General features: G+C 43.3%; 1 protein-coding gene across 1 annotated transcript in view; it reads left to right on the top strand.

Annotated features, from left to right (window-relative positions):
* Positions 1–11,467: 11,467 nt before the first annotated feature.
* SALL4 (spalt-like transcription factor 4) overlaps positions 11,468–18,142 on the top strand; it is an 18,993-nt gene continuing 12,318 nt past the window's right edge. Inside the window, exon 1 of the mRNA XM_008587337.1 lies at positions 11,468–11,698. Coding sequence (XP_008585559.1) covers positions 11,569–11,698 — 130 coding nt within the window. The 5' untranslated portion in view covers positions 11,468–11,568. The remainder of the gene's footprint in view (positions 11,699–18,142) is intronic.

The raw sequence follows: 18,142 nt of genomic DNA, 5'->3' as shown, positions 1-18,142 counted from the left end.
GCTATGAATTAGGTGCCAATGATTATAATAACATCAACAGTAACAACCAACACAGCCAGGTTGTTTGGAAGTGCTATGAATTAGGTGCCAATGATTATAATAACATCAACAGTAACAACCAACATACACTGAGCATTTCCTCTACTGAGAGAGATGGGAATAGAATCCAGAGGTTGGTGAATTCTTTCTGTAAAGGACCAGATAGAAAAATGTTGGGTTTTATGGGCCAAGAGGCAAAACCAAGGATGTTATGTAGATACACAACAAGAGAGAAACCAAATTTTCACAGATTTTCAGTTGATTAGTTTCAAAATAGATTAACAATAATTGATTATAATTTTTTTCTACAACAGGTCTACTGTAATGAGAAGAATGGAATTCTTTTGGAGGGGATAACATTTTGATTAACTGGGATTCAAAGTAAATGTTTCTTATCATCAAATACATTGTAAATGTTCATCTGTAAAGCTCATTCTTAGCTTGAAGGCTATACAGAAAACAAGTGATAGGCTGGATTTGGCCCATGGGCTGTAGTTTACTGACATCCTGTATGGTCCTGAGGAATTACCTAGTTCTGTAAGTGAAACTTGGCCCTAAACCTATGAGATCTTGCGTGGGTCACTTACCCTTCTGTACCTCAAAGTTCTCATCTGGAAAATGAGTCTGATAAGAACTGTAATTGCACCATGGAGTAAATGATTCAACACAAGCAAAGCGGTTTGAATAGCGTCTGGCCCTAAGTACCCAATTCTATAAACCCAGTTACTTATCTGATCCAATCTCCAGCCACTCCTCCCAGCTCCCCAGCACTTCCCCAGTGTCTTCTGGTCCATCGTGGCAAACTCTCCTTTATCCTTACCCCTTTGTCTGAATGTTCCTGCATTGTTTTCCCTTAACTGACCCTTGGCTCTCCCCTGAGGACACTGCTTGTCCCCAAGTCCTCTCGAGGGGTGACTGTTTCCCTCCAGCCCCAGTCCACTGACCAAGAGTTGGGCTAGGTAAGATCCTTGCTTCTCGTTGTCTCAATGATCTCTTCTTCCTCCTGGGCAGGCCCAGACTCAGATTTTCCTATCCACACAACCCCTCCTTGTTGCATCCTCTGCAGACCGCTAAGACCCTCAGTTCTTAAAGATCTTGTTACCTGACTCAGGGTCTTGCCCATCTATAATAATTCTTGACATTTTCAATATTGATGAAGGCGATGTTGTGATACCCTGGCCGCTCAGTTGTGTGACCTGCTCCCCATCAAGGCTTTTGTCTTCCACCCCATCGTAGCATGCACTCCATTCTCTGTCATTTCCAACAACGACATCACCTCCGCCGCCTCAACTACAAGCGTCTCTCCTTCCAGCTATCACTTAATATCTCCCTAGCTCAGTTCCCTGGGGATCCCAAGTGCAAAGATCCTTGGCTTTACCATAATGTCTGCATTTACAGACCCCACCATTGTTTCACTCTTCTTCCCCCTCCCTGCCCCACCGCTTCTTGCCAGGCTTGGGTTCTATGGCCCAGCGTCGCAGCCCCTCACATCCACACTGAATGCCCTTGCTCTTGTCTTTCTCTGCTGTGCTTGCTCAGCTAAACCCCACTCCAAGTCTTACCCATTCTGCACTTGCTCGGAACCACTGAAAAAAGCTGAGAAAAAACACACCAGCATGCCACCTGGCATCTCCTTATATGCATGACCACTCACGTGGGCCCAGCCACCCACTGCATGTCCTTAGTTCCTCTGTCCTGGAAGACATCTTACCCCTTCCTTACCCTCTGCTAACACTCAACACCCTCCTTCCTTCCTTACTCTTGTTTCTAAGAAAAGAACAACCACACATTCCCAAGCTGGATCAACCTACCTGCCTTGACATGCACCCAAATATTCTGCCGTCCCTGCTGTTACCATGACGAGCTGTGTGTTACCCCATTCTAGGCCAGCACCCCATCTCTTCCCACCTGCTTAAGATCATTACTTTGCAACTATTCCCTGTCTCTCCCATGTTATCAACGTTTCTCCTTCCCTTGGATCCTTCCTATTGTCGTTCAGCACCTGCAATAAGATCTCCCTTAAACTCCTATTCCCCCTGAACCTCTCCCCAGCTGCCAACTCACCAGGAAACAGCTGCAAAAGAGTTGACCCCACTTGCCAATTCCTCCTACCCTTCTCCAGCCCTCTCCAATCAACTTTTTCCCTACAGCTCCACTGGAATCTTCCCGAAGACTGGCAACCTCTTAGCTGTTGAACCCAATGCTCAGTTCTCAGTGCCCATCTCTCTGGAAATACCAGCTTCATATTGGGGCAGAGAGTCACTGCCTCCCCAGGCAGCACGTTCCTCTCTTGGCTCCCTGGATGGCTCTTCTTGGTTCTCCTGATTCACCGTCCCCTCTTTCCCAGTCACCTTTATAGGTTCCTCCTCAATTTTCCTCCTTTAAACCCAGGAGTTCCCCAGTCCTCATCCTTGTACTTGTCTCTTCCTTGTCTACATTGACTGCCTAGATCCCATCCAGTCCTGTGGCTTCAAATACCATCAAATGCTGATGTCAACAGCCTCCTGGTCCTTGGCCCTGAACTTCAGACTGGTGTATCCAGCTACTGATTTGACTTCTCTACTTGAATGTCTAATTGGCAAATGAAACATAACACATCCCAAATGACTTATGACACACCCATCTCCGCAAACCCTACATCTCCCACCACCTTCCCTATTTCTGTGCCTGGCACCTGCGTCCTTCCAGAAGCTCAGGGCAGACATCTAGGAAACATTCTTGATTCCTCTTTCTCATACCCACATCCAATCTGTTAGCAAGTCCTATCAGCCACATGATATATTACCAGACCTGAGCATCTCTCCCTCCCCCACCACTTCCACCATAGTCCAAGCTCTGTTTTCTCACTCCTTGACGATTACAATAGTGTCTGCATTGCTCTTCCTGTACTGCCATGGCAGATCGCAGCATTCAGAGTTCTTCTAAAACCTAGGAAAGATCATGTCATTCCTCTGCTCAAAACCCTCTGACAGCTTTTTATGTTACTAGGGAAAAAAAGCAAGATTTTTTTAAAAAGTGGGTGCTGTCTTACTGCTATTTGTCTTAATAGTCATTAATTTGAAGCTTGGGCTGGCTGATTAGCTCAGTTGGATAGAATGTTGCCTCGTAACACCAAGATCAAGGATTTTGATCCCCTTACCAGCCAGCCATAAAAAAAAAAAAAAAAAAAAAGATGAAGGCTTTCTAAATATTTCAATTCAGATGTTTTTGGTGTAGGACAATTAAGACTTTATTAAGCATTCTACTAGTAGTCCCTTTTGAGTATTCTTTAAACCTGTGAAATACCGAAGTAGTTATTCTGTATCTATGTGATAAGCTACCACTATGAGATATTTCAAATAAGTGGAAATATGGTAACAAAATCTTTTATTTGGAATATATATGAGTATATTGCAAAACCTGGTGAAAGATGCTCAATATCACGAACCATTTGGGAAATGCAAATCAAAACCACAATGAGATACCACCTCACATGCATTAGGATGGCTACTATCAAACAGAAAATAACAAGTGTTGGCATGGATGTGAAGAAATTAGAACGCATGTGCACTGGTGGAGGGAGTGTGAAATGGTGCAAGCACAGTGGAAAATAGTATGGTGGTTCCTCTAAAAGTTAGAAATAGAATTGCCATATGACCCAGCAATTCCACTTCTGGATATATACCAAAAAGAATTGAAACCGGGGACTCTAGGAGGAATTTGTGTTCACAGCAGCATTATTCACAGTAGCTAAGAGTTGGATGCATCCAAGTGTCCATCAACAGATGAATGTGTAAATGAATGTGGTATATCTATTCAATGGAATATTATTCAGCCTTAGAAAGGAAGGAAATTCTGACACATGGTACAATATGAATGAACCTTGAAGACATTAAGCTAAGTGAAATAAACCAGTTACAAAAGGACAAATACTGAATGGTCCCACTTACAGGAGGTACCCAGAGTAGTCAAATTCATACAAACAGCATGGTGCTGATAACACCAAGATCAAGGGTTCAGATCCCCATATTGGCCAGCTGCAGAAAACAAAAACAAAAACAAATTCATAGAAACAGAAAGTAGAATGGTGGTTGCCAGGGGCTGGGTGGAGAGGAATGGGGAGTTTAATGGGTATGAAGATTCAGTTTTACAAAATGAAAAGAGTTCTAGAGATGGATGGTGGTGATGGCTGCACAACAGTATGAATGTATGTAATACCACTGAACTGTGCACTTTTTTTTTTTTTTTTTTTAAAAGATGACCGGTAAGGGGATCTCAACCCTTGGCTTGGTGCTGTAAGCACCACACTCAGCCAGTGAGCAAACCGGCCATCCCTATATAGGATCCGAACCCATGGCCTTGGTGTTATCATCACCGCACTCTACCGAGTGAGCCACGGGCCGGCCCTGAACTGTGCACTTAAAAATGGTTAAAATAGTAAATTTTATGTGTATTTTACCACAATAAAAAAAAAAAAAGGAAAACAAAACACCTAGAGCCGTGATCTCCAAGGACATATGTGCTCTGACTCCTTTTCTTCACTCACTACATTCCAGCCCCACTGGCCTTTTTCCTGTTCCTCAAACACGCCAGGCATGTCCCTGCCCCAGGGCCTTTGCACTGTCTGTTGCCTCTGCCTGGAATACATGTCCCACAGATATCTATGTGGCTCTCTCCCTTACCTTCTCTATGTCTTTGTTCACATGTCTCCCCTTCAGTAAGGCCTTTCCTGATCATCCTAGAAAAAGCATCCACTGATGTTCTCTATCCCTTTGCCTTGCTTTGCCTGTGTGGTGCTTGCTCACAGCTGACATACATTAAAGGTATTTGTTTATGCAATGCTGAATGTGATGACCTCAGCCCCTACTGTCACAGAGCATCTATTCTGGAAGGGGATATGTCCTCGATTATGTCTTTTACGACCTCATCTCTTCCCAGCCCCATTCTAGGCAAGGACAATGTACCATAGACTGCCATTTTTGCACAAGCCCACAATGTTGACATTAAGCTTTTACACATTTTAGACTTTGAACCACTTGAGTTTTTTCATCTCTAAATTCCCAGCACTAAGTTCAGGGCCTGGTATACAGTGAACAAAATAATTAATCCTTGAATGAATAAATAATTAAATGAATGACCATGTAAATCAAATAACTCTGACCCCAAAACTATGATGTCTATTGTCTACCTACTTAACATTTTGAGAAACCTTAGATAAACATTCCTGCTGCAGCCTGAAATAACTGGTATGTAATAGATATTTCCTGAAGACCAATTATATGCCAGAGGCTTTACACATATCATTTCTTTTGTTGTTGCTGTTATTTATTTATTTGTGGTTCAGCTGGCTGGTAAGGGGATCTGAGCCCTTGTCCTTGGTCTTATAACTACACAAATCCTTTCTGATTTTCACAGCAATGCCACAAAACAAAGATTTGCCTCCCCATTTACTGGGCAAGAAATCAAGGCACATAGCAAGGTTGAGGCCCCTGCAGAGGTTATACAGCCTGGATGGAAATTGCAAAAACCAGCTCCAAATCCAGGTCTGGCTTAGTGTGTGGGTTCACCCCACCCTCTTTAAGAAATTAATCAGATCACCTGGAAGGTGAAAAGATAAATAAATACTTTCTCGTTATTCTCTGTGTTTAACTCTCGTTCCCAAGGGACTCTGTTGCCTAGGAGTTTATTCCTTCTATTTTCTTTCTTTCTTTATTTCCCCACATTTAACATCCTCCCTTAGTTTTCTTCTGCTCTTGCCCACCCGCTCGGCTTTTTCCTCTTTCCCTCCATTTCAATTCCTCGTCTCTCTCCCTTTGTTACCTCCATCAGACTAGGGCCAAGTCATTTGTTTACTTGAGAGTCTGAGCTGAGAAAAGAGGCAAAAATCTCTCCACGCATTAAAACAAAGAAAAGAACATTTTATATTCCCTTTCATGGTCAAAAGATGATCTTTTCTTCCCCTTCACAAAATCCATTTAGGTGTTTATAGACCAGTTATCCTAACAATGACTCTCTTTTGCTTTTCACTCTGTGCCAATTAACATTCTTAATCGCCTCTCTCTAACCGTCTCACTTTTTGTATGTTGGGTAGAGTTCTCTGAGAAGTTTATTTTCAATTATAATTTATATTGCAAAGATGGATAGATATTTATGACAGTAAACTTTCCAGCATGCCGGGCTTTTAGCTCTCTAAGCTTTGTTATAATAAAGAAAGCTTGTGGTGAATTTACAGAAGTGCGCTCACCCAGTGAGCGAACCGGCCATGCCTATATGGGATCCGAACCCGGGGCCTTGGTGTTATCAGCACCACGCTCACCCAGTGAGCGAACCGGCCATGCCTATATGGGATCCGAACCCGGGGCCTTGGTGTTATCAGCACTGCACTCTCCCGAGTGAGCGCCGGGCCGGCCCTAGTCCATCTAGTCTTCAACTGAAGAATCTACAGGAGAAAGTATCATTTCTGACAATTCATTCCTGCTTTAATGAAACTTGCTGAAATATTTTTACTTTTTTTTCCCCCCCTTTGGCATACACAGTTGTAGGCTTCATTACATCAGCTGCAACTAAGACGACTAATTGAAGCTAGAAATTGTTCAATAGCAATTTGGAATCAATGAAAAGGCGACAAGCAAGGAGATATCAAAATGAGGAGGGGGCATATCATCACTTAAGTGGTGATTATTGCAACTAGCCAACTTAGCAACCATGAATCACCCCAACAGGAGGGCTGTGGGACAGGACTCTCAGAAAAGTGGACATTTGGCCCCATAATAAAGCATTCCCATTGAATTACAAGCATGATTTCTGAGGCAATTTTAGCTCAACTTCTAAATCTCTAGAATTTAAAGAGTGCCTTCCAGACATCAAGCTTTCCATTTGAGGTAGGCAGATATCAAATCAATGAAAGTCCATAGCCTCCAACAGGATGGTCCATGTTGAGAAAAAGGCCATTCTTTGTACTTCCCGAATCAAACCTTACATTTCCCAAATTAAGGCAGTCGCGGTTACCAAGTTGGTTGACTGTGCTTCCTGGCATGCATAAATAGAGATCCAAAGTGGTGCTACTTTTGCAGTAGCTGATCATGATTTATGGGGCCCAGCCTCTCCGCTTTAGTCATTTTAAGCTTGAGATGCTGGGAATCCCACACAGGAAAAAAACACATAATTGTGGTCCTTTCAATTATAAGGATAGCAAAGTATTTAATTGCCTTCTTAAAAACAACTTCATTTAGTTATGCATTACATATTATAAAATTCACCCATTGAAAGTGTACAGTTCAATGATTTTTAGTAAACGTATACAGTTATGCAAACTTCATCGCAATCCATGTTGAAATTAACCTTTTCCCCCCATTGTGGTAAAATACACTTACCATAAAATTTGCTACCTTAACCATTTTTAAGTGTGCTGTTTAGTAGTGTTAAGTACATTCACATTGTTGGGCGACCAATCTCCAGATCACTTTTTCTAAAAATAAGTTGTACTGTGTATATTTAAAGTATATGACATGATGCAGTAGGACACGTATAAATAGTAAAAAGGTTACTATACCGAACCAAATTAACAAATTTATCATATCATAGAGTTATCCATTATTTTTGTTTTTGTGGCAAGAGCAACTCAAATCTATTCATTTATCCAGATCCATTTCATCTTACAAAACTGGAACTCCATACCCATTCGACAACAACTCCCACTCCCCCTCCATCGAGCCCCTAGAAACCACCATTCTATTTTCTGTCTCTATGAATTTGACAACTCTTGGTCTTGGTACCTCATACAAGTGGAACCATATAGTATTTGTCCTTTTGTGACTGGCTTATTTCACATAACATGTCTCCAAGGTCCACCCATATATGCATATTGTAGCACATATCAGAATTCCCTTCCTTTTTAAGGCTGAGTAATATTCCACTGTATGTATATACCACATTTTGTTTATGTATTCATCTGTTGGTGGACACTTAGGTTGCATCCAACTCTTAGCTATTGTGAATAATGCTGCTACGAACGTGACTATACAAATACCTCTTCCAGTCCCTGCTTTCAATTCTTTTGGGTATTTTCCCAGAAGTAGAATTGCTGGATCATCTGATAATTCTATTTTTAATTTTTCGAGGAATTGCCATACTGTTTTCTATAGTGGCTGCACCATTTTACATTCCCATCAACCATTGCCTTTAACCCTTTATTTTATTCTCAGGCCCCCAAAGTCATTCACCATTGATGCATTCACTCATTGTTTATTTATTGTGACTTCTGTTCTCCATTACTGTGGCTAAGTGCTAGGGGCACAGTGGTGAAGAGGTCTGCCCTCGTGGAGCCTGCAGTGTGAAAGACAAGCAATTAACAGATATATGATTAAATCTGTCATGCATTTTTGACTATGTTCTAATAGGTAAGAACTGGCTTCTTGAAGATCAACACTAATTTGGATGAGGGAAGGCTGGCTTTAGGAAGGGAAATTTGAACTGAGACCGGAAGCTTAGGAATGGGGCAGGTGAAGACAGGCAAGGAGTGGAAGGCAAGAACGTTCGCTGCAGAAAGGAGTGGAGGTGAGGTGTTGCGGGTAGAGTTAGAAGATAAGCCTCCCACTGAGACTTGTACTATTTAACTAGAAATTTACTGAATTCATGATTCATCGTGCATCTGTTAGCACTCACAGGGTGTTGATGGGCGCTACGAGCTTCAGTTTCCCCATCAACAAAATAGGAATGAAAAAGGAATTTAATGAAGATGAAATGAGATTATGCATCCCAAATCTCCTTATGAACAGTAAATCCTCAGTGTTCATAGACTGCCAAAAAATATACCAAGAAACACATTTTTCGAAAATTCCTGCCTGGCACAAACATTGAAAATGATTGGATTATATAAACCCAGTCACCTGATGAAAGACATTAACGTTAAAAAGTCTACTGTCATTCTTTATTGTGATTATTTTTCTTTTCTAACTCTGGTTCCATGCAGGTCTTTTGGTTGCTTTAGCAATAACTTTCGATTAGGGACTTGCCTTCTGCTCCTACACCTTCCGTTCATCCTCTGCTTTTCTAGGGTTTTCTTTCATTTTCAGCCTACTAGCTCCCAGCTACATCTCTTAAATTGGAGGTAAAATAAAAACATGGACTGTGTTCTTCTTTTCTTGGTATGACATTCGTAGAATGTTTCCATTTGAGGGAAACTTCTTGACATTATCTGTTGGAGTGATTTCCATAGACCCTAGATTTTTCCAGGACAGTTTTAATTTAACATATGTTTACTTCACCCCAACTTTTCTTATTTAGATATCTTGTCCGTATTGAGCTATAGCTGGGTGACAGGTATTGAGATGTGATAGGAAGAATTTTTGAGTCAGATTTAGGTGGTCAGTTCCTCAGCCACTTCCTAATTAAGTCACTTAACGTCTTTAAGCCTCAGTTTCCTCATTTTCAAAATGGAGAAAACAGTAGTGCCAACTTCTCTGGGAAGATAAAACAAGACAGTGTGCATTTAATGCAATCTGCGGCACATACTAGGGGCTCGATCAATTATTATTACTATCACTTGGAGATTCAAGTGGCATAATTTTATCTTGTTCTAAGCAGAAATAGCTAACATATTTTAACTATCCCCTACTAAAATAAATAAATAAATAAATTATATCTTAAATGAAATTTTCCTTAAACCACAAATATCTTTTGAGCTGTAAACCTACAATACACGCATTGAGGTTTGTAAGTTACATCTCCTGCCACACTACCTTACACAGAAAAGGTGTTGGGAATATCAGTAGATTAGTTGGCAAGGCAGGTGTTAATTGGCTTTTTTACTCAGTATCAGAATTCTAAACTGCTCCCACATATTATTAAACCAAATTCTTACCTTTCCAACCCAACTGTTGACTGTAATTCTATCTACTTACTTGCTTTAGGTGATGTACATGAAACAATGCAAAACATTTTCAAACAGAGACTCCAAAACTGGAGGTTAACTTTCCTTCAATAAGTTTTTATTGATGGCCATGAATATCAAAAAGATGATCAAGCTGATTTATTATCTGCCTTAGGTTGTCCAGATACCCAGGTGAGCACATTTATGAGCCCAGCATATTTTGCTTGCATTCCTGATGAGCTTACCAGCAGCTCTTCCAAGCTAGGAACGAGAGAAATAACTAATCAAGAAAATGCAATGCACAAATGTGGAGGAAGGGGTTATGTTTGCACAGTCCCTTACAATGAAGTAAATGCCAAAGAAAGACGCATGCCCAGAGGCGTAATGGAAACACCAATCAAAGACTTAGAAGGCTGAAGATTTCATCATTCATTCAACATTTATTGAGCATTTACATTGTGCCACGCAGTTGGCTGAATTAAATATGTAGAGATTTACGGTATAAATGTATATACATATATCATACACACACAACGCACAACTTTATAAAATTCACATTCTGGTATTAGGACGATACAATCACTTTAAACTATGCATCTTTTCTGTAATAACGTCTGTACTGAAAAAAAAATCGAACCATGATTAGTAACACCCAGTTACTCTGACAGTGCCCATTGCTATTTCACCGGAGATGTAAGAATATTGCCTCACTAATAAAATATGATGTTATCTGACATTTACGGCTTGTGGGGAAAAATGCAATTGCTTGCTGTTTCGATAGTATCTCTGACTATGCTTGTTTTTAATCTGCCTTTTCTATATTCAGTAGCCAGTCATTTTAAAGTTAACAAAGAATCAAGGTTTCCATCGTAATAACAAACCAATTTTTGTGAATAGGAATCCTGGGGGCTATTATTCAGTATTTAAAGGAAGTAAATCACGGTGAGGGGTAATCTGAAATTTTGGAAGTTGGAAGCTCACTTTAAGAGTTGAGATGAGTGGAAAAGCTGAATAAACCACCATTCAGTATTCTTCGGTCATCTCGCAACTCAATTTACACATTTCAATCGAAAAGATGGGAGGAGGCACGGGTAGCATCTCTGGTTATTTATTTATTTACTTAGTAGATGCAAAAATTGAGTCAAAATATTCCACCGGGAAAAGATCTCCCTTCCCGGCTGGTATGTACTAACCTTACAAAAGTAATATTGGAGCATACTACCAAACAGGTCGGTTCCAAAACTTTTAAGTACGCTCCTAGTTATTAATAAGTACACACGTTTTCTCCCTTTTTTCTTTTCCTCTCCAAGGACTCAGATAGTTAGAGCAAGGATGGGTCCCCCTCTGATTTCGTCCACGGCCCAGCCAATCTGAGCCCGGATGCTAATTAGCTGCGCTCCCCTGATGAACACGCCTTTGTCACATGTAGGGCCGGACTACAAAGCCCAGAATGCCTCGCCCCTCCCTGATCAATGAGGGCTTATTTAAATGATCTCTGAGGTCTTGGACCCAGGCCAATCAGCTGTCAGGGCTCATGATAAATCGCAATGCATTATTGATAATAATAATTACTGGGACATGCGCGTTCCGGCCAAAGGGGGGTAAATTTCCCAACTCCAGGAATTTGTGGCGGAGAGAGCAAATAACCGCGGCTCTCCCGGCGCCCCGATGCTCGCACCATGTCGAGGCGCAAGCAGGCGAAACCCCAGCACATCAACTCGGAGGAGGACCAGGGCGAGCAGCAGCCACAGCAGCCGACCCCGGAGTTTGCAGATGCGGCCCCAGCGGCGCCGGCGGCGGGGGAGCCGGGTGAGCGGGGCCGGGGCGCTCGCCCGGGAAGGGAGTTCGGCGGACGTTCACGGGACCCTCGAGGGCGCGGGCTTCCAGCGCAAATTCTGGAACCGAGATCTGGGGGCTCAGTTCCAGGGAGGAGAGACAGCCTCATACCCACACCCTCCACCCTTCCAAATTTTACACTTTTTAAAAAAACTTCTCTCCTCTTGTGTAAGTTTCACCCCCAGCTCTCTCCCCTCTTATTGTGAAATTGACCCCCACCCTCTCCTGGTCCCCTTCATTCCTGAAAGGTTCCCTTCTCCTTGTCCTCTGCTCCTCTCTTAATTGGTTCCCTCCCCTCACTACTAGTAACCCCCCCACACCCCTTGTAATTTAGTTTCCCCCTCCCTTCCTGGCGCCTCTTTTGAAAGAAAGAGACCCCGGGGACCCCCCACCCTCTCCACCACTCCTTGGGGGCTTTCTTTGGAGGCGGGAGGAGGGGCGCACCCCTGGAAGGCCCCCCGGAGGAGGGCGATCTGTTGCACGCGCCCCTCTCGGGCCAAGTGGGGGGAGGGGGCGCGACCTCTCCCCACCCCCAGGAGCCGGGATGTGGGCCACCCGCGCTGCGGAGGAGACTGAAGGGCCAGAAGAGCTGGAGGAGAAGGGCACGACATTTCTCTTTCTTAGACATTTATTTTTCGGTTTTCGCCTTTCCTCCCCGGGCTACGCCGCCTGTCGATCTTCGCCCTAACCTTTCGGGGCCTGACCTCCAGCCATCTTTGATTCCTGACTTCCTAAAAATAGCCGCGGCCCGCCCGAGGGGTGCGCGCCCCCTGGGGCCGGGGTGGCGGACGCGCGGCAGCCCCGCCGGGATGCGCAGGGGGAGAGGTCGGGCCAGGGCTGGGCGGTCGCGGCCCGGACAGGCGCTGGGGCTGAGCCGGCCACGAGTCCGCGGCGAGCGCCTGCGGGGTCGGGAGGGTCTGGGGCCCCGGCGCGGCGGGGAGCGGCGGGGCGCACTGCGCTCCTCCTTGGTCAGCGAAAGGAGGAGCGTTTAGGAGCGAGTCCATTTCCCACTATCTCCTCTCCGCCCCGGCCCGCCAAATTGTCGCCTGATAAAGTTTTTAGCGTCCGCGTGGGGGGAGGGGGCATTTTTCACCTCTTCTCCGGCCTCCCCTCCCCACCTTCTTTCTAATTTCCCGGCAGACGAGGGGTGTGCGCCGCAACGCCGCACTACTCCGACGCACTGGTTTTTTCGGAGAAAAGACGGTCGCTACTTGTTGGCCACCGTACCCTCCCCATTTTGTCGGGGTGGGAATTCCCAAATTTATTATAGCTTCATGAAATTCCCGTTCTCCACCCCCCCAAATAACTTTTCCAGGGCATATCAAAAAGATTGGCTTGACCGAGGGGGCGGCTGTGCGTTTTCGGGACGTGTGACGGTCAGGGCAGCGCACGCCCGCGGTCCCCACAACTGGGTGGACTCTCTTTGTGCCTGGGTTGGGGGTGGGGGGAGCGAGGAAAGGCTTCGTCGCCTGGCCCACCTGGAACAAAAGGGTTAACCCTCGGCCCGCCCGCTTCCTCCGGAGGGGAGGGGCGAGCTCCTGGCTCTGACCCCTCCCCTGGTCCTGCTCTGACCTCCCCTTCCCCTTTCATTTTGGGTGGGCGCTCAAGTGGGGCTTTTGGTGGTCTTTGGCATCTTTGGGGGGGGGGGCTTGTCACAGGAGGGCTTCTGAAATTAACGCTGGTTGGAGTTTGAAATCGGTTAACCTGAGCTGGGCTAGGCTCTCGGGCCTGGCTGCGCTCCCAGCGCGGTTAGGGAGGGGGGTTCACTATCGATCACCCGGGTTGGAAAGGACAGCCCAGCCGGGTTGAGCGCGGGCGCCCCCTGGAGGCCCAGCCTGAAGCCGGGCCCTTTGCTGGGAGGCGGGTCCCATCGCAGGTACTGGCTCACACCTGGTGGGTGGGACAGGTTGCGGGGGCGGCGAATGCAGGGTTCTGGGCTGGGAGGATGATGGGCGCCCCTGGGGGTGCTTGCCAGTTGCCTGCGCGATCGCAGTCTGTGTCCGCTATTCTTTGCCAAGTCTTTGGAATTCTCGGAAAGAATTCCTCGATCTTAGAGTGTGTTTGCAAAGCCCCCGGTTGCCGTCTTGGGACAGAAGGTAGTATTCCCAAGCGGTACGTTTTTAATGGCTGCATTTTGGCTGTTTTCAATTGATCAACCAGAATATATATGATAAGTATAATTTTAAAAAGTAATATTGGGCTGGTTCTTATTTTGTAAAGCCACTTGAGAATGCAGGTTTTGAGGAGGAGAATGAAGTCCGGTGATCAATTAGCAGATCAAAAAATCTGCAGGTGGTCGGGGGACTAACACTACATACAGAAAATTAGCATTTTCTCAAAAGAGTTTCAAATGCCCTTTGTGATAAACTGCATTACAACCATCAACGATTAAGATTCCCAAATTTCAATAACTTCTAGCCCCCGTTTCTCGACTAAAATGATTTATTCTGGGTTTAAGGATTCTGGCATTAGTTAACGTTTCAGGCCACCTTTCTACGGGGTAGACTTCGTCTGGGTTTCCGAAAGGGAGAGGGCTACAATTTGCCCACAGTCCCTTTTTGTTCATTAAAAATGCATTGTAAAGTGCATTTCCTCACCCTAAGAATGTAGCGTACACTCCAGCGCACAAGTGAAGGATACTTTGTCATTCATGCTCTTGTTAGCAAGCTCTTTCATGGGCAGGGGTGTGGAACCATCTTGGGAAGCAGCAGATACAGTTAGCACTTCGCCTTTTTAAATGTAACTTGTCAGGTTGGTGCCTGGGAAGTCAGGTTTTTTGGTAAGGTTTTAGGGTGAGAGCTGCAGTCCAATCTGGTTGTATGACTTTCAGCTGTGTAACCTTGAGGACAATTTGATTTTTCTGTTCTTTTGGCTTCTTCCTGTTTATACAGCGGAGATAAAAACATCCTGTGTAGACTATTTTGGCCATAAGAAGGCCTACTGTGTGTTGCGAATGTGATCAGTAATTAATTTTGTTCAAAATAACATGTTTTCATTTTTACCTTTTGTGTCAAGATGGTATTGCGCTGCCAATTGAGATAATTCTGCAGAAACAATAGCTTTACTATGTGCCAGCCACCAGGCCTGGAATAAGTACATTATCTTTAATTCGCACAACCAGAGTTACCAAAGTCATGTTTTTACTCATTTTAGAGTAAATTACAGCTCCTGGTTGAAATGACTTGTCCTGCTTAATTTTAGCCTTGCCCTGAGTCCACAGGGCTGTGTTTGTTATGATCTCAGAGCAGTTGGTGTTGTGATGGGATTTTCTTTGATTCCTTAAATGAGAGAGCCATGTATAGTGTTTGTTTGGTTGGATTTGGTGATCTTCCTGCCCTTTTAATTTTTGAGATGTGCCTTTGCAAGCTTTAGATTAAGAGGTCCTGGGGAAGAAAGTTGGAAATCTGTGCTTGCATTTGGTTGGTTTCTCTGGGGCTTAGTGCCCTGGAAAAAATGACGGGGAAAAGAGTTCATAGAAGTTCCCTTTTCCATCACCCTTAACCTATTGTACTTTTGATTATTATAAAAAAAACACCTAAACATTTTTAAAAGCCTTTAAATACAGACCAGAACTGCCTAGTCAGTCAACGCCACTGTTTTTTCTCCCCCAACAAATTTTGTGTCTGTGTCAGGCTTTGTTCTAGGGGCTGTAGAGCAACAAAAGCCTCTACCCTCATAGAGTTTACAAATGTGCTTGAAAGATAAGCTCCAGTTGAGGTAAAGTTGGGCACATCTCTATAACTTTGATAGCAGAGAAAGATCACGCACCTTAGCAGCTTTAAAGCCTTCCTTGATCCTTTTACTCTTTTTTCCTTTTGTGCAGAGTTCCTGAATTTTGGTCCAAGACTCTGGAACTTCCTTTTTTTTCTTAGATCTTAATTAAGTAGAGACTTAATTTCGTAGCAGATCTTATTTGCCATCTACGAATTGAGTTAAAGCCTTTTTACTTAAGTGTTGAAATTAAACTGGTAAAAGGGCACTTTCTTTCCACTGGCTCAATACTTAGGGACATAGTTCCCTTTTGTTTTTTGGTAAGCAGTTACCCTGGGGGTGGAGGAGGGTAGAGATATTGTGGGCTTTAGATAATCTACTCATTGTAGTTCTTTAATACAGGAATGAAAAAAAAAAGATAAGATTGAGTCAAAATGCTTTTATCAAGATATACAGGTTTTATTTTAAGCGTTTTTAGAGTCTCCAGAATTTGATTGGCCCCTATAGATGAACTTTCTTTCTATACAATAGTAAAGAGTATTTTCTATCCATTTGGCAGTGATTGAATCTAAGACCCCTGCTGGGTTTACTGCATTCTTCCAACTTATTGGATAACTAGATGCTGAGAGATAACATTCCTAAAATTCGGGGTGGGGGTGGGGCAGAGGGATGGAAGAACTAGTTGCCCTGTAATCCCTCTGAACTTTGCTTTTTTTCTTTCGGGTTAATTTAAGCATACCCAGCAATTGTTCATAACAGTCCTCTTACTCCTTGGCAAATAGGGTTTCAGTATTTGCCAATGGTGGTCTGGATGTAGAAATATTTTTTTACTGCACAAGCAAACAGCTGCTGCTGTTTTAAGACTCAAGTGGGATGTTGCTGGTATTGCTTAGAAGCTACAGAAGAGGCGAGCTGAGCTTGTGTATACAGTGAAGGCAAGCTGGTATTCAGGCTGTAAATCACTTTTGGGAATTGTTGGATCCTTCTAGCACAGGGGAGCTTAACCTTTTTTGTGCCATAGATCTCTTCTCAACATAATGTGTTTCAGTGCGTAAAATACATAGAATATGAGGAAATAAATTGCACTGAAATAGAGTTATCAAAAATGAAAACATTTGTGAGTTGTGCATCTTTATCCATACAATAAATAACAAGATCTAGCAACCCATCAGTTAACCTCCAATATTTCCAAGTCATGCAACAACATGACACCATGTGGTTTCTACTGATGGCAGAAGTCACAGCTTTTGCTAATACCACTGTGGTGTGTTTTTTCTTACACTCGTAATTGAAAGAAATGTTAAATTTTAGCTCAGCTTAGTGAAAATATTTTTTTTTCATATTTTATGGGTCCTTGCTTATGGATGCCTGTTTTAGATCATGCATTTTCACTGAAAGGATATTGCCTCCAAAGGGATGAAAATTGTTTTTTGGAAGGGACAAAAAAATTGTTGATATCACAACGATTTGTGACCCTCCAAAGGACCACAATACATGAACATATACAATATATTTGTGATATTAAAATTTCATGGAGGGGGCAATTAGGAAACAAATGCTAAAAGCCTCCACAGAAGGGTGAAATAGAAAAAAGTTAGAGAAACTCTGCTGTATGAGAAGCAATTATAAATTAGGCCACCCATTTTAGTGCCCTTAAAAGTATTTAAGAATCCAGTACCTGCTTGTCTATACTCTAGCTAGCTGTGTGTTACCTTGAGCCACTTAATTATTTCTGAGCCTTAGTTTGCACATCTGCAAAATGGGAACAAAGATGCTTGCTTTTGTGGCTATAAAGATAAAAGACTTAAGGTATAAGAGTCTGTTTTTGTCCTTGTTTGGGGAGGATGGTGGGAGTGGGTAGCTTTGGCCCTTAAAAAGTGGGATGGAGTTGTCAACATTTTTGCATGGCCTTTATCAGAGATTTCCAAAAGTAGAATAGCGGAGACAGGGCAAATTAAAGAGACTGGCTTGACCTAGGCGAAGGCTGTGTATTTGGGGGGACAGGGGAGTAGATGGGGGGCTTTTGACACTAATTTAAAAAGAAGCCGTGGTAGAGAAGTGTGTACAGTTTAGAGTTCTCTCTTCCACCCCAGTCTCAGACCCACTCTCCAGGGGGTAGAGGCCAGCAAGTTTCTCTTTTGTCATTTCAGACTTTCCACGTATGTGTGTATATCTGCGAACACAAATAGGAGTGCATTATGTATATACATCCTTTTATCTGCCCTTTTTTCCTCCTCTTAAATCTTGGGCAGTTGTCTTGTGGAGAAGCACATATAACGGAGCTCTACTTTATTTCTGTTGGCTACAAGTGTTCGCCTTTTCTGTACCCTAATTTATTGAACCAGAAACTTACTGACGGACCAGGGCACATCCATTTTTGTGGTTGCTGTTTGTTAATATGAGAAATGCTGCAATAAATATCCTGTATTACAGAAAATAAATGTTTAAAAGAATTGCTGGGTCTAAGGAAAATTGCACAAAAAATTAAGATGTTGCCAGATTGCTCCCTGAAAAAGCTGTATCCATTTATTCCGTACCTACCTATAACAGTTTTTAAAAATTTCACTTTTTAGAGTGCTTGACATATAATTGCCAAAATTGCTTTTCCAGAAAGATTGTACCACTTAACGCCCCCATAAGCACCCTGTTAAAATCATACAGATATATACTATCTTTCTGGGAATTGATGAGCATTTTTAATTTGAC

This window comes from Galeopterus variegatus, unplaced genomic scaffold (assembly GCF_000696425.1).
Source record: "Galeopterus variegatus unplaced genomic scaffold, G_variegatus-3.0.2 Scaffold4336, whole genome shotgun sequence".
NCBI lineage: Eukaryota > Metazoa > Chordata > Mammalia > Dermoptera > Cynocephalidae > Galeopterus > Galeopterus variegatus.
The sequence above is the reverse complement of the archived record's forward strand: the minus strand, read 5'-3'. Positions and strand labels throughout refer to the sequence as shown.